The following is a 16,699-nucleotide window of genomic DNA, read 5'->3' as shown; positions in this document are numbered from 1 at the left end:
AGATGCATAGTGAGGTATGGGGTAAAGGATTATGATGTCTGCAATTTGGTTGCAATAGGTTCAGGAAAAAAAAAACGAAGTACAAATGTTTGCGTAAATCCGGCAAGCCTAAACAACTGCTAAACAAGAATAAAAGTTGTACGAAAGTTCTTTATGCTCTCCTAGTAACTTCCTGTAGATTTGAGATAACATGGAGATAAAAAGTTACCATCACTAGCATCGGCCCACCCCCTGAAAGAGCACAGGTAATTTAGTCCAAGCTAAAAGCGGCCAGCCCGGGACTTGAGTCACGTGAGGCCAGCCCACGTGATCCGAGGCCCCGGTCTAACATGGCGGCCTCCACGGGTCGTTGGCTTCTCCTCCAGCTTGCGCTACTCGGCTTCCTCTGGGAAGCGTCCAGCGGCCTCGACTCGGGGTGAGTGCAGCTCCCGGGGCGAGCCTGGTTCGGGGGCCCCCCTGTCCTCCGAGCTCACGAGGACAGCCCCCCAAACTCACGGCCGCCTGTCCCCGCAGGGCCTCCCGCGACGACGACCTACTGCTGCCCTATCCACGCGCGCGCGCGCGCCTCCCCCGGGACTGCACACGGGTGCGCGCTGGCCGCCGCGAGCACGAGAGTTGGCCTCCGCCCACCGCGACCCCCGGCGCCGGCAGTCTGGCCGTGCGCACCTTCGTGTCGCACTTCAGGGACCGCGCGGTGGCCGGCCACCTGACGCGGGCCGTTGCGCCCCTGCTCACCTTCTCGGTGCTGGAGCCCGGTGGGCCCGGCGGCTGCGCGGCGAGACGACGCGCCACCGTGGAAGAGACGGCGCGGGCGGCCGGCTGCCGCGTCGCCCAGAACGGCGGCTTCTTCCGCATGAACACGGGCGAGTGCCTGGGGAACGTGGTGAGCGACGAGCGGCGGGTGAGCAGCTCCGGGGGGCTGCAGAACGCGCAGTTCGGGATCCGCCGCGACGGGACCCTGGTCATCGGGTGAGGAGGCAGGGAGCCCCGTGCTGTCGAGGGCAGAGGGGCTGAGATTTGGGTTGTAGCGGTGCCTCCGTGTTCAAGTCATTTAACCAAGCTGAGCCTCTGTTTCCTCATCTGCAGAATGGGCATAGGAATCGCTCCTTGCAGAGTTTATTCATCATTCAGTATCGTTGAGCACTTGCTTGTATCAGGCAATGTGCTGCGCCCTGGTGAGATAACCGTGAATAACCCAGTCTTTGCCTTAACAGACCTCCCCCATTACTAGAAAAATCTACAAAAGCCGGGTAAATAGCTAACATACATTCTGATTGCTGTGTGTGCAGCAAAGCAACCAACGGGGTGAAACGGTTGTAAATACAGTGTTGATTTTAGGGAGGGTGATCTGGAACAGGCCTCTCCAAGGTGACCTTTGAGTTGAAACTTGAAGATTACTCACTAAGTCAGCGAAGGACAGAACTGGAGGAAGGGAGGAAGAGCATTTCAGTCCAAAGGAACCCCAAGCACAAAGGTCGGAGGCTCAGGGGGGCTTGTGTGTGAGAGGAACTGAAAAAGGAGTGGGGTGTCAGAAACATCAACTCATCAAGACTGATGATTTTGTGGGTATTTTTTTTCTTTTGAGACAGTCTTGCTCTGTCGCCCAGGCTGGAGTGCAGTGGCACCGTCTTGGCTCACTGCAACCTCCGCCTCCTGGGTTCAAGCGATGCTTCTGCCTCCGCCTCTGGAATAGCTGGAACTATAGGCGTGTACCACCACGCCCAGCTAATTTTTGTATTTTTAGTAGGGACGGGGTTTCACCATATTGGCGGGGCTGGTCTCGAACTCCTGACCTCAAGTGATCCGCCTGCCTTGGCTTCCCAAAGTACTGGGATGACAGGTGTGAGCCACCACGCCCTGCCAAGACTGATGGTTTGAATTATTTAAAATTGAGTCTCCAAAAAAAAAAACAAAAAACAAAAAAATTATTTGATGATGTTAAAGCTTGTTCTGATCCTGAGTAGTACCAGGTGAGAGAAATCAGTGGAGAAACGAACCCAGTGAAGAGGCCATAACAAGGATCAGGTGGTAGTTGGGCTGGGTATGGCCTGGAGATTGAGGGCTATGGATGGATTTGAGATCTGTTGGTGGATGGTCATTTCTATTAAATGAAACTTAGACTGTTTGCAAAGGCGCGTGGGGATTCTATTGTTAGAACCCTGTCCGGCTTCAGCTCTGACAACAGGGAGATTCCTAGGGCTGTTAAGTTGTCTCAGCTACACTCAGGTCCCAGCAGGTTCCTGGGGCACGAGGGGGAATCTGGCAGCCAGGGAGAAACAACCTCACTACTATCTGCAGTTGCTCCTGCTGGTGAGTGAGCCTCCCACCTTTCCCGGATCCAGGTACCTGTCTGAGGAGGACGTGCTGGACACTGAGAACCCATTTGTACAGCTGCTGAGTGGGGTCGTGTGGCTGATTCGTAATGGAAGCATCTACATCAACGAGAGCCAAGCCACAGAGTGCGACGAGACCCAGGAGACAGGTTGGATGGGGAGTCTGTTGACAACAGCCGTCTTGAAAACCAGGACCAGTGGGCTGGGCGGAGCTGTTCTTAAGTCTTTCAAGTATTGAGCAGCTACTTTGTGCCCAGCACTACTCTGGGTACTGGGGATTCATGGGGATGAAGATAGGCTTATGTTCAATATATAAGACAGAAAATAGTTATAGAATGTGCTGAAAAGAATTGGTAAGTGCTCAGAAACAAAAATAAAGTTGGGGGAAAGGGGAGAGATGGGGACAGGCGCCATGGGTACAGGAAGAGAAAAGCGAAGAGAAAAAAAATCTTCATGGACCTGCAGCATCGGAGTGGCCCAGGAGCTCGTTCCAAAGCCCCACCCACCTCAGGCCTGCAGAATCAGTGGCGGCCCAAGCGTCTGTTTTTAATGGCCTCCGTCCTGGTTCTGACCAACACTCAAGGTTGAGAACCACTGGGATGCGGAATACTGGGGTGGGGACAGGATACCATGGCCCTGATGTGGGCATGGGCTGTTTTTATAGAGTGGGCAGTAAGCTAGGTGTGGTGGCTAACACCTGTAATCCCAGCACTTTGGGAGGCCAAGGCAGGAGGATTGCTTGAGCCCAGGAGTTCAAGACCTGCCTGGGCAACATAGTGAGACCTATCTCTACCAAAAAAACCCACAAAAATTAGCCAGGCATGGTGGTGTGTGCCAGGTACTTGGGAGGCTGAAGCAAGAGAATTGCTTGAACCTGGGAGGCGGAGGTTGCAGTGAGCCGAGATCCCGCCACTGCACTCCAGCCTGGGCAAGGCAGCGAGACTCTTTGTCTCAAAAAAAAAAAAAAAAGTGGGCTGTCAAGGAAGGCCTCACTAACAAGGTGATCTGACGAAGGAGCAAGCTAGAGAAAAGCACAGTTCTCAGCCAGAGGGAACAGGAAGTGCAAAGTGGCTGCAGGATGGTGAGGGGACACCCAGGAGCTGAGGCAGGAGGAGGAAGAGGCTGGGGAAGGCATGCTGGCCCTTTGGATCTTGTTCTAAGAACAGGGAAACCATGGCCGGGTGTGGTGGCTCAAGCCTGTAATCCCAGCACTTTGGGAGGCTGAGACGGGCGGATCACGAGGTCAGGAGATGAAGACCATCCTGGCTAACACAGTGAAACCCCGTCTCTACTAAAAAATACAAAACACTAGCCGTGGGAGGTGGCGGGCGCCTGTAGTCCCAGCTATTCGGGAGGCTGAGGCAGGAGAATGGTGTAAACCCGGGAGGCGGAGCTTGCAGTGAGATGAGATCCGGCCACTGTACTCCAGTCTGGGTGCCAGAACGAGACTCTGTTTGAAAAAAAAAATAAAAATAAAAAAAATAAAAGAACGGGAAACCATTAGAGGGTCTTCACCTGGAGGCTGGCATAGCTTGGTTTACCTGCAAGAAGAGCCCCGCTGGCTGTCCTGGGGAGACTGGGATATGCAGAGGGGAGGCAGGGAGATGAGCCAGGAAGCTGCTGTGCTTCCCAGGAAAGTGGCGGGTAGCTCAGACCAGTGGGAAGTGGAGTTAGGCAAGAAGCAGGAGGCCTCCCAAGGGGCCGGTGATCAGCCAGGCTGCTTCTCCTTCAGGTTCCTTTAGCAAATTTGTGAATGTGATATCAGCCAGGACGGCCATTGGCCACGACCGGAAAGGGCAGCTGGTGCTCTTTCATGCAGACGGCCAAACGGAGCAGCGTGGGTGAGTCCTGGGCGCTGAGGCCCCCTGGCTGGGGCTCAGTCCTGCTGGGAGGAACGTTGACCCAATGACAGCCGCCCTCTGACTCTGCCTGCTTTCTGGGATGTTCACATCTATCTGAGCCCCCTTCCCAGGGCCCCCCCGCCTACCCTCCCACAGGATGAGGGTCCTGAGATCTTTCCCAATTCGAAGAACTCATCATCTCCAGCTTTAGGCCTCACCTTTCCTGAACCCTAGTTAGGATACAAGGAAATGGTCACAAAGTTAGCAGGGAGAAGACCTTGGTTCCAACCCCAGCTCAGCCATCCTATGCCGTAGACAAGTCACTCAGCCTCCCTGAGCCGCATTTCTATCCCCTATAAAGAGAGAGTATTGGTTTGCTCTGGCTGCGTAACTAGCACAAATTTAGCAACACTCAACAGGGAATGTTCTTTTGTTTGTTTCTTTGAGGCAGGGTCTTACTCCGTCACCCAGGCTGGAGTGCAGTGGTACAGTCTCAGCTCGCTGCAACCTCTACCTCTCGGGTTCAGGTGATCCTCCCACCTCAGCCTCCCGAGTAGCTGGGATTACAGGCACCCACCACCACGCCCGACTAATTTTTATATTTTTAGTAGAGATGGGGGTTTCATCATGTTGGCCAGGCTGGTCTCGAACTCCTGACCTAAGGTGATCCATCTACCTCAGCCTTCCAAAGTGCTGGAATTGCAGACATGAGTCACTGCACCTGGCTACTTTTTATATTTTTAGTAGACACAGGATTTTATCATGTTGGCCAGGCTGGTCGACTTGGAATGTTCTATGTTCAGGGTATCCCATGGACAAAACCAAGATGCTGGTCAGGCAGGGCTCTCTGATCTGGAAAGAATCCTCTTGTTTAGGATATTGGCAGAATCCACGTCCCCTCAGTTGTGGGACTGAGGTCTTAGTTTCCCTGCTGGCCGCAGTCTGGGGCCTCAGCTCCTTAAAGCTGCCCAGGTTCCTTCCCACATGTGTCCCCTCCTCCAGTTGTCCAGCCCACCCTCTCATCCTCCTCGTATTTCAAATCTCACTTCCTTTTCTGCCACCAGCCAGAGAAGGTTCTCTGTGTTGAACGGCTCCTGTGATTCCAATGGCCCCACCCAGATCCTCCAGGCCGTTTCCCCTCCCTTAAGGATGCCTATGCCATGTAACAGCGCAGGCCTGGGTGTGATCTCACATGTTCACAGCTTCTGGGGGCTAGGACGAGACATGCTTGAGGATGGGGGCTGCTTAGAACTGTGCCTGCACCGTGGGCGTGCCGCTGTGCACCGCGGAAGGAAAAGGAGTTAAATCGGAAACGATGGTGGGCGCTGAGCCTGAGCAGTGCCACTTTGTGCCACAGCATCAACCTGTGGGAAATGGCGGAGTTCCTGCTGAAACAGGACGTGGTCAACGCCATCAACCTGGATGGGGGTGGCTCTGCCACCTTTGTGCTCAATGGGACCTTGGCCAGTTACCCGTCAGATCACTGGTAAGCACGTGAAAGCCGCCATCATGAGGGTTGAAGTCCAGGTCTGCCCCAGCCTGTCTCATTCAGCCAATATTGAGTGCCTGCTGTGTGCCAGGCCCTGGGGGTTCAAGACTGAGCAGAAATTGCTACAGTCCCTCCCCCAGGATGCCAGTACTACCCCGGCCTAGGAACAGGGGTCAGTTGGCCAGCAAAGACCTCCCTGAGGATAACAGAATAAGAACTGAGATTTGAAGGAGGTGGTAGCGGGGTGGGGGTGGGAGACCCTTCCGGGCAGAGGGCACCATATGTGAAAGGCCCAGGGCTGGGAGGGATTGTAGGAAGCAGAGGAACCTATAAAAGGCTGGAGAGGGGCCGGGCACAGGGGCTCTCGCCTGGAATCCCAGTGCTTTGGGAGGCCGAGGTGGGAGGATCACTTGAGCCCAAGAGTTCAAGATCAGCCTGGGCAACATAGCGAGACCCCATCTCTACAAAGAATAAAAAAGATTAGCTGGGCGTGATGGTGCACATCTTATGGTTACAGCTGCTCAGGAGGTTCAGGTGGAAGGATCGCAATACCTCATCTCAGAAATAAATAGATAGACCCCACCTCATAGATAGGGAGGCAGACAGACGAGAATGGAGAGAGGGGCGGTGGGGGCTGTCCTGGAGGGAGTTGAAGGGCCATGTGGGCGTGACCTCTCCTCACACAACACATCCCTCCACAGCCAGGACAACATGTGGCGCTGTCCCCGCCAAGTGTCCACCGTGGTGTGTGTGCACGAACCCCGCTGCCAGCCGCCTGACTGCCACGGCCATGGGACCTGCATGGACGGGCACTGCCAGTGCACCGGGCACTTCTGGCGGGGTCCCAGCTGCGGTGAGCTGGACTGTGGCCCCTCTAACTGCAGCCAGCACGGGCTGTGCACAGAGAGTGAGTAGGGGTTCTGGGGAGGGGTCTCTGCCTGGCCCTGCCTTGCCCTGGGTCCTCACCTGGCCTCCCCGGTCTTATCTCGGCAGCTGGCTGCCGCTGCGATGCCGGCTGGACCGGGTCCAACTGCAGTGAAGGTAGGAGCCGCCACGCCACTGACGGGTGGGGAGACGGTGGCCCCGGCAGTCCCCACGGCTCCTCTGCTGCCTCTGTCCCCACCTTCTGGTCTGAGAACAGCTTGCCTCTTGTCTTCTGCCCCTGCCTCACCTGCAAATCACTGCACGATTCCCTGTGACTGCTGCAGCCCATTCCACAAAGGGCTCGGCTAAAACAAGGATCCTGGGCTCTGGCTCCAGTGCCCACCTTGAATCCGGGATGATCTCCTCTGGAGATCCTAACTGAAGTACCTCTGCAGAGATTCTGCTTCCAAATAAGGTCACATTCAGGGGCTAGCCCAGGGAGGGCAGGGGGGGCTTCGCCTTGAGCCCAGCTCTGTACACACGGGGCAGGGCAGGTATCCTGTCCTGTCAAGAAAGGCTCTGACACTGGACGCCCCAACGTCTGTCCTCTCTCCTCCCTTCTCCCATCTGCTTTCCATAGAGTGTCCCCTTGGCTGGCACGGGCCGGGCTGCCAGAGGCCTTGTGAGTGTGAGCACCATTGTCCCTGTGACCCCAAGACTGGCAACTGCAGCATCTCCGGAGGTACCTGCCCCTCCGAGGGGAGGGGGTATGGGCAGACGCTCCTGCTCTGGCCCCTTTAGCCTCTGTCTCTGGTATGTTACAGTAAAGCAGTGTCTCCAGCCATCTGAAGCCACCCTGAGGGCGGGAGAACTCTCCTTTTTCACCAGGTAGGTGCTTCTGTGGGAGCTGGGGCCAAGGTGGGAGGAATCCCCCTTCTCTCCCGCACCCTTCCCCTGTGAGGTCCATCTCCACCCTTGTCCCCTGCCAGCTCCCTGCCTTAGAGGAAAGGGAACCAGCTCTCCCCACTGTCTGTTTTGGGGACCCTGGAGCAGAGCCCAGGGCCTCTGAGTGCCCAGCCTCTATTGTCAGCATCCCCCTTGGAGCTCAGAATGCAAACTGGGCTAGATGAGATCCCAGGGCAGGGGCAGGGGGTTTCCTCATTCTGTCACCCAGGCGGAAGTGCTGTGGTACAGTCAGCTCACTGCGATCCTCCCTCCTCAGCTTCCCAAGTAGCTAGGACAACAGGCACATACCCCCACACCCAGCTAATTTTATTTTTTACTGTTTTTTAGAGATAGGATCTCACTGTGTTGCACAGACGAGATGCACAGTCCTAGGCTCAAGTGATCCTCTCACCTTGGCCTCCCAGCCCCCATGCCCAGCCTCCAGTTGTGTCTTATTTGGCTTACACAATTTTTAAAAATTTAAAATATATTAGCAGCATCTGAAAAGCAGTAACATTCACATATTTTTAAACTTCTTTTTTTTTTTTTTTTTTTGAGACGAAGTCTCACTCTGTCACCCAGGCTGGAGTGCAGTGGTGTGATCTCAGCTCACCACAACCTCTGCCTTCTGGGTTCAGGCGATTCTTCTGCCTCAGTCTCCTGAGTAGCTGGAATTACAGGTGCCCAGCTAATTTTCATATTTTTAGTTGAGACAGGATTTCACCATGTTAGCCAGGCTGACCTCAAGTGACCCACCCGTCTCAGCCTCCCAAAGTGCTGGGCTTGCAGGCGTGAGCACCACGCCCAGCCTTAAAAACTTTTTTAGTGGCTTCTCTTAAAATATCAGGCCAGGCGTAGTGGCTCACACCTGTAATCCTAGCACTTTGGGAGGCCGAGGCGGGTGGGTCACTTGAGGTGAGGAGTTCAAGACCAGCCTGGCCAACATGGTGAAACCTGGTCTCTACTAAAAATATGAAAATTAGCCGGGCATGGTCATTCGAGCCTGTAGTCCTAGCTGCTCAGGAGGCTGAGGCAGGGGAATCGTTTGAACCCGGGAGGCGGAGCTTGCAGTGAGCCGAGATCGCGCCACTACGCTCCAGCCTGGGTGACAGAATGAGACTCCACCTCAAAAAAAAAAAAATCAGGAGATGGGGTAGCACGGACCTGCACTGCAAGTCATGACTGCCTCTGCTGTTCCCTACACGTGTCTTAAATGTTGCCCCATCCCCACCTCGTCCGTTTTGCTCAAAACATTCTCTGTGTGGTCCCTGGAGGCACCTGATTGAGTGCTGTCTCTACTGGATAGAGGAAGCCCCTCCAGTGCTCCCCCAGCCCCGAGTCCACCCAGCAGTCCCCCACTTGGGGCTTCTCTCCTGTCTGCAGGACCACCTGGCTAGCCCTCAGCCTGGCGCTGGCCTTCCTCCTCCTGCTCAGCGTCGCAGTGAACCTGTCCTTGCTCCTGTCCAGAGCAGAGAGGACCCGGCGCCTGCGTGGGGACTATGCATACCACCCGCTGCAGGAGATGAACGGGGAGCTTCTGGCAGTAGAGAAGGAGCAGCCAGGGGGCGCCCACAACCCCTTCAAGGACTGAAGCCTCCAGCTGCCTGGGGTGGCACGTCCCGAAAGCTTGTTTCCCCACCGTCTGGCTTCTGCAGGGGAAATTTCAAGGCCACTGGCGTAGACCATCTGGGTGTCCTCAGCCCCTGTGGGGCAGCCAAGTTCCTGATAGCACTTGTGCCTCAGCCCCTCCCCTGGCCACCTGCCAGGGCACCTGTGACCCTAGCAATACCATGCTCCCTGGAAAGACGCAGCCGCCTGCCTCCTGCCTGCCTGTGTCTGCTGCCGAGAAGCCGGTGTCCCGGGGAGGGCTGCTGCACTGCCAAAGAGTCTCCCACCTCCTGGGGAAGGGGCTGCCAATGAACCAAGCCCGGTGACCACATCCTGACAAAACAGCACATCCCGGCCAGCACCCCTGGCTGGGGTGGGTTAAAGGGACGAGTCTGCCTTCCTGGCTGTGACACAGGACCCCTTTTCTACAGACCTCATCACAGGATTTGCCAACTAGAATTCGATTTCGTGTCATAGGAAACTCCTTGGAAGAAGGGCGGGGGGTGAAATCATGTTTACAGACCTATTTTGTCATCCTGCTGCCAAGAAGTTTTTTAATCACTTGAATAAATTGATATAATAAAAGGAGCCACCAGGTGGTGTCTGGATTCTGAATCATGGACTTCCGGGCACTGCTAGGGCTTAGCAGGTGTAGCTTATCCCGAAACAGGTCACAGCGGTGTCCCGGAGCCAAGTCCCGTTCCCTGCTTGTTTAATCCAGTGCTTTTCAAACTTTAATATGCACAGGTCACGAGGAGATCTTGTTGAAATGCAGATTTGGGCCTGGGGTGAGGCAAGCAATTCTGCATTTCCACCAAGCTTGCAGGCGATGCTGATGCTTCAGTTCCCCAGACCACACTTCTTGTCTTTCTTAGAAACAGGGTCTCGCTCTGTTGCCCTGGCTGGAGTGTAATGGCACTATCTCGGCTCACTGCAACCTTGACCTCCTGGGCTCAAGTGATTCTCCCACCTCAGCCTCAAGTAGCTGGGACTATAGGCACATGCCACCATGCCCAGCTAATTTTTAAAAATTTTTTGCGGAGAAGGGATCTCACTGTGTTGCCCAGGCTCCTGGCCTTAAGTGAACCTCCTGCCTTTTCCTCCCAAAGTGCTGAGATTACAGGTTCGAGCCACTGTGCCCAGCCCCTGACCATACTTTGAATGACCAGGGCTTAGTTTTTCCTCACAGTATTTTTATAGAATTCAAATTAGTTACCCATGTTTAAAAGTCAAGAGATTTAAAAATAAATAAGGGTCGGGTGCAGTGGCTCACGCGTGTAATCTCAGCACTTTGGGAGGCGGAGGCGGGTGGATCAGCTGAGGTCATGAGTTCGAGACCAGCCCGGCCAACATGGCAAAACCCCGTCTCTACTAAAAATACAAAAATTAGGCTAGGTGGTGGGAGCCTGTAATCCCAGTTACTCAGGAGGCTGAGGCAGAAGAATTGCTTGAACCCGGGAGGTGGAGGTTGCAGTGAGCCAAGATCACACCACCGCACTCCAGCCTGGGCGACAGAGCGAGACTCCATCTCAAAAAAAAAACATCCAGAGATTAACAAAAATTCCAGATCGCTGGTTTCTCTTTAAAGATCTGGCAGCTCTGGTGGGCACTTGCACAAGTCACCAGGCCAGCCCAGATTCAGGGGGAAGGGAAACGGGCTCTGCCTCTTTAGGAGGAGCTGCAAAGTCAGGTACCTTAGTCACTGAGTCGTATTCTGAAAAGCAGCTCCCAAGCCTGGCTGCAGATCCTGGAATCTACAGGGATCACACTCAGTCTGAGGCCATGGCCACCATGATGGCCATGGTGGCCATCCTGAAATGACCCCTGGCCTGAGAACCATGACCTCTGAGGGGACATCTCTGTCCTCTGTTGTGCCGGCAGCTGAGTTGGAAAAAAGACATTACTGTGCACTGGAATCCAGTGGAATCCAGGCCCAGAGGCAGCGGTACCTGAAGAGGGCCTGTCACAGCAGGCTAGAGGGGTCCCAGGTCAGGTGACAAACATGCTGGGTGGTGTGAGTCCTGTCGCCCCCGGAATTTTTTTTTTTGTTTTTTAGACAGAGTCTCACTCTCCCCCAGGCTGGAGTGCAATGATGCAACCTCGGCTCACTGCAAGCTCCGCCTCCTGGGTTCAAGCGTTTCTCATGTCTCAGCCTCCCGAGTGCTGGGATTTCAGGCATGCACCACCATGCCCGGCTAATTTTTGTATTTTTAGTTGAGGTGGGGTTTTGCCACGTTGGCCAGGCTGGTCTCGAACTCTTGGCCTCAAGTGATCCACCCGCCTGGGCCTCCCAAAGTGCTGGGATTATAGGCATGAGCCTCTAATTTCTTCTTTTTCTTTTTTTTTTTTTTTTTTTGAGACGGAGTCTCGCTCTGTCGCCCAGGCTGGAATGCAGTGGCCGGATCTCAGCTCACTGCAAGCTCCGCCTCCCGGGTTTATGCCATTCTCCTGCCTCAGTCTCCCAAGTAGCTGGGACTACAGGCGCCTGCCACCACGCCCAGCTAGTTTTTTTTGTATTTTTTTTTTAGTAGAGACGGGGTTTCACCGTGTTAGCCAGGATGGTCTCAATCTCCTGAGCCCGTGATCCACCCATCTCGGCCTCCCAAAGTGCTGGGATTACAGGCTTGAGCCACCGCGCGCGGCCTCTAATTTCTTTTTCATTTGTCATCGTGATATTGATTTTCTTTGCCTGCCCAACATCCAGTCTGTTTTCTAGCAACAGTCCTGTCTTAGGCTGGGATTCCCCAGACGCAGAAACTAAGACAAGGAGGTGAAAGCAAGTAGTTTATTGGGGAGGTGGCCCCAGGAAACACTGGTAGGGGACAGGGAGGGAAGTCAGCCTGTGCAGGGTGCAGGAGTGAGTAGGTCTATACTGTAGGCAACAGGGGCTCAATCCTGTTGGGGGCCTCTGGGAGAGTTGGTAGAACAGGTCTTGGTTGTACCTTTCAAGGGCGAGGAAGCTGGCATATTTATCAGCCAACACCCATTCATCATTGGTTGAGGGCTGCTCCTGGGAGCTGACTCCCTGGCAGTGCTAGCCTGCCCTACCCAGAGACCGAGCATGCCCTGGCAACCACAGGGAGCTATGGGAAAGTTGCAGCATCTTGCAACATGAAGTCTTCCATGGTAATGAGAGTGCCCAGGGAGGTGGCCACTTCTGCCTCCCACTCCATGTCCTATCTAAGGTCTGCAGTCCAAGATCTAAATGCCTGAGCCCCAAAATGTGCCTCTCCTATAATAGTACAAGTGTCACACGTTTGGGGTTGCCGGAGACCCCAAAACCCAGGAGTCCTGGCTGTGAGCCTCTAGCGTGTTGCTTTCAGGGTAGTACCTCTCCCCCATTCTCCATCCAGGTAGTTTGGGTGGCACTGTCTTCTCACCCTAAGTTGCAGGTGGGCCTCAGAGATGGGTCCAGAGTTAGGCACTTGCCCCGGGTCAGCCAGTCAGAGTCCACCCTGGAACTTCTGCTGCAGATGAAAGAAGAAACTCTCTCTGCTGGGACTAACTTCCCAGGTTAGACACAAGGGAGGCACAAGGTGGGCCCAAGGTGGGCCACAAGGAGGAGGAGTGGAAACCAACTCTTCTCCAATGTGGAGAAGACCTGATCGGAACCAAGAGATGGAGCGGGTGAGCCGGTGTGGAAAAGGACTAAACTCAGGGTGGGGGAGGAGACATGATTTGAATGCCTGGATCCAGCTGTACCTGAAGTGAGATCATTCTTGGACTTCCCAGTTACATGAATCCATAAATTCCCATTTTTTGCTTGAGGCAATTTGTATTGGGTTTTGGGGTCTCCTGCAACCCAAAACGTGTGACACTTGTATTGTTACAGGAGAGGCACATTTGGGGGCTCAGGCATTTAGATTTTGGACTGCAGACCTCAGATAGAACGTGGAGCAGGAGGCAGAAGTGTCTGAGATTCCAGTACCTACCTATGGTGGTGGTGGGGACACAAATATACAAGAGCTAAAGTCATCAAGCTGCAGGCGAGCTGGCTGGGGATGCATGAGCTCCAATCCTGGCAGTGCAAGGGTCTCCCCTGCTCCGATCCCAGCAACGCAAGGGTCCCCTCCCCCACCCACAGTAGTGACTCAAGACCCCCAGGCACAGGCACGGGAGTCTTGGACTGCAGACTGAAGCCTCTGCAGCCCAACTGGGAACCCTGAGAGTTCCACGTGCTAGGCCGTCGCCATGGTGACACGTCTCAGCTGCTGGGGTGCTGTGCACAGAACTTTAGTGTTCAGAAAGACCCCAGAAAGGTTCTCGTCCTGGTGTCAATAGGTGGGCTTTCAAAGACTCTTTGGGGTCCCACAGCGAACGCCATTCGTGTGTGTCCTGAGTTTTCACAGGATTCTCCGAGGAGTCTGTGTCTGAAAAATCAAATTCTGGCTCAGAGGTTTCAAATTCTGCTTTTTGCCAGCTTGGGCAACATGGCCCCGCCGCTATAAAAATACAAAAATTAGGCACGGTGGCACGCACCTGTGGTTCCAGCTACTTGGGAGGCTGAGGTGGGAGGGTCGCTTGAGCCCAGGAGGTTGAGGCTACAGTGAACCATGATCGCGCCACCGCACTCCAACCTGGGTGACAGAGTGAGACCCTGTCTCAAAAAAAAAATGTGATTTTTGGGAACCCACATGCCTCCAAAATGCCTTGGTGGGGGGCTGAGCACCAAGGGAGGCAGGGAAGTGAATGGGAGAAGTTGGCAGCCACAGCCTCTGACATCCCTGAAGGCCCTGGCTCCCTTCCTCCCAGGCCCTGCCCCAGCTCCCACGGCAGCTGCTTGCGTCCAGCCTGGCTCCGCAGAGGTCCCAGGGATCTGTGACCTGATCCCTGAAGAACTGATCCCAGAGGCAGCCTCTGGGCCACAGGGAGCCATGGGCATGTTTGGCCTGCTCTGGGTCCAGGCCCCAGGAGGTCTCCAGGGAAGCGCTGTGGCTGAGACAGGCGTCAGCAGGGCCCCACATCTCAGGCCTGATCCCAGCTCCCGCCCACCCTCCAGAGCTCCGTCTTCCCCCACAGGGCTGTTCTTTCTCACCTGCCGCACCCACGAGTCAGCTGGCTGTTCCTTTGAAACCCGCCACCCACAGTTCCAGAGAAATCCACGGAAGAGTCACCGCCAGTGAACACACGCAAGTGCGAGCCGCCTCCTCTCCCCTGAGGAGCTGTGCTGGGCAGAGCTGGGGAGCAGAAGCTAGGTGGACAGATGACCCTCGTGCCATCACACGAAACACCACACCTGCTCTGCTCTCGCAAGTGACAACCCCAGCCACCAGCTCCGAAATGAGGAAGGCTTTTCAGAGTCCCAGGATCTGTGTGGCAGCCAGCTCCACTCTCCGTGCCCCGAGAAAGCTCACGGGAAGGACAGGTGGCACCCTGGACAGGGCCCATCACACCCTTCTGACGTCAGGACTGTGGCTGTCTTGGGATGCAGCTCTCCAGGACACCAGGTCTGGCACTTTGGTAAAACCCCAGGGGGAGGGCAGAGCAGCCCAGGAGAGATGGACGCCAGGGCCCTCACTTTCACCTGGGTACCTGGCCGGTAAAATTCCAGCAGTGCTGGGTGGGCCCCAGAGATTTTCACATCTGTTTAATGCAGATATAACTGTGTATCTGGTTATCTATTGTATGCATACATAGTAAGTTGAGTCGCATGCCCCAAAATTCATGTACATCTAGAACCTTAAAATGTGACCTTGCTTGGAAATAGGAAATAAGAGCTTTGCAGGTGTAATTAGTTAAGGATCTCAAGATGTTACACTGGACTTAGGATGGGTCCTAAATCCAATGACTGGTGTCCCTACAAGAAGAGGAAACACAGACAGAGAGGAAGGCCATATGATGATGGAGGCAGAGACTGGAGTGATGCGACCACAAGCCACGAGGTGCTACTAGACACTGGAAGAGGCAAGGAAGGGTTCTTCCCTACAGCCTTCAGAGGGAGCAGGGCCCTGCCTCCACGTTGATTCTGGACTTGCAGCCTCCAGAACATTCCTGTTGTTTTAAGCTAAGAAGCGTGTGCTAATTTGTCACAGTGACCCTAGGAAACTGATACAGTATATTTCTGCTTTATATATAAAAATTGATAAAAATTGTAATCCTCCTTCACATCGCCCAATAACCAATCTTGAGATCCTTAACTAATTACATCTGCAAAAACCTTATTTCCAAATGAGGTCACATTCTAAGGCTCTAGGTGGACGTGAATTTGGGGACATGCTATCCAATCCATTACATGTGCATACAATATGTATAATACGCAGTTATACCTGTATTAAACAGATATGCAGCCCCTTGGGGGTGATGTCACTCCTGTTTCAAATGCTGTAAAGCAAGGGTGTCCAATCTTTTGGCTTCCCTGGGCCACATTGGAACAAGAAGAATTGTCTTGGGCCACACATAAAATACACTAATGATAGCTGATGAGCTGAAAAGACAAAGAAACACACACACACAAACACTGAACGTTTCAAGAAAGTTTACGAACTTGTGTTGGGGTACATTCAAAGCAGTCCGGGGCCGCATGCAGCCCGCAGGCCACAGGCTGAACAAGCTCGCTCTAAAGTCTTTTAAACAACAGCTGGAAAATTCTTGAACGAGCCCAGGGGAAACCTCCAGGGTTTCAGGAAGCTGACGATGCAAGCTTATCCAAATGGAAAACGTTTAACGCTGCTGGTTGGAGCAAATGATCAGGCAAACAAAAAAAGCCATCGTGTTTCACTGGCTCAAAGAGACTTTGTTGAAAAGAATTACACTATTCTCAGTGAACAATTAATTTTACAGTGGGGAGGGGGAATTCCAGAGAGTGCAGGGTAGAAAAAAAGAATCTCAAACTCTCCATTTGCAACCTCTGGAAAAAACATTTTCTAACTGCCAAGGGAAATACCACTCAGAATACACTCCTTCAGATGAGTGGATTTGCCCAGAAAACACAAGCAGATTCTTTCTTTTCTTTTCTTTTTTTTTTTTGAGACAGGGTCTTGCTTTGTCACCCAGGATGGAGTACAGTGGTGGGATCATGGCTCACTCCAGCCTTGACCTCCAAGCAGCCCTCCTGCCTCAGCCTCCTAAGCAGCTGAGACTGTAGGTGCGCACCACCACACCTGGCTCATTTTTTAATTTTTTGTAGAGACAGGGTCTCACTATGTTGCCCAGGCTGGTCTTGAACTCCTGCACTCAAGCGATGTGCCGGCCTCCGCCTCCCAAAGTGCTGGGATTATAGACACGAGCCACCGCGCCCGACCCACACAAGTGGTTTCTAAAAGAGAAAGACTGCACACCCAACTCAGAGGGCAATAGTTCTTGACATCTACTTTTCTCTGGGTGCAATCATAAAAAACAGTGATAGGCAACCTCAGGAAGAAAACTGGAGTCTTTGGACGAGAAGCATTAAGTAATCAGAATGACCACTGACATTAATGGAGCGCTTTCTGTGTTCTGGGAGCTGTGCTAAAAGCTTTACAGCTACTCCCTCATTTCTTCCCACTACAACCTATTGAGGTAGGCACTGCTATCCTCACTTTACAGATGAGGAAACTGAGGCACAGAGAGGTTAAGTCACCTGGTCAAGGTTACACAGCTAGTGAAAGGAAGGCTGGGGTTTGAGTCCTGGCCTAAATTCA

The 16,699-nt window shown here is 53.7% G+C and overlaps 1 protein-coding gene across 1 annotated transcript; it reads left to right on the top strand.

Annotated features, from left to right (window-relative positions):
- Positions 1–290: 290 nt before the first annotated feature.
- Positions 291–9,668, top strand: NAGPA (N-acetylglucosamine-1-phosphodiester alpha-N-acetylglucosaminidase). Its single transcript, XM_007984772.3, has 10 exons — positions 291–415; positions 514–969; positions 2,343–2,482; positions 4,066–4,174; positions 5,532–5,660; positions 6,365–6,570; positions 6,657–6,704; positions 7,168–7,269; positions 7,352–7,415; positions 8,856–9,668. Exons 1-10 carry the CDS (start codon positions 330–332, stop codon positions 9,061–9,063), a joined length of 1,548 nt encoding a protein of 515 aa, XP_007982963.3. The 5' UTR covers positions 291–329; the 3' UTR covers positions 9,064–9,668.
- The last annotated feature ends 7,031 nt before the right edge of the window (positions 9,669–16,699 follow it).

Source organism: Chlorocebus sabaeus, chromosome 5 (assembly GCF_047675955.1).
Source record: "Chlorocebus sabaeus isolate Y175 chromosome 5, mChlSab1.0.hap1, whole genome shotgun sequence".
Lineage (NCBI taxonomy): Eukaryota > Metazoa > Chordata > Mammalia > Primates > Cercopithecidae > Chlorocebus > Chlorocebus sabaeus.
This window is presented reverse-complemented; position numbering and strand designations above follow the sequence as displayed.

Excerpts from the sequence above, each read along its gene's own strand:
- NAGPA (XM_007984772.3), top strand. The coding sequence starts at position 330 with ATGGCGGCCTCCACGGGTCGTTGGCTTCTCCTCCAGCTTGCGCTACTC. Across the intron at positions 970-2,342 it reads GACGGGACCCTGGTCATCGG|GTACCTGTCTGAGGAGGACG; the intron begins GTGAGGAGGCAG and ends TCCCGGATCCAG. Across the intron at positions 6,571-6,656 it reads GCACGGGCTGTGCACAGAGA|CTGGCTGCCGCTGCGATGCC; the intron begins GTGAGTAGGGGT and ends TTATCTCGGCAG.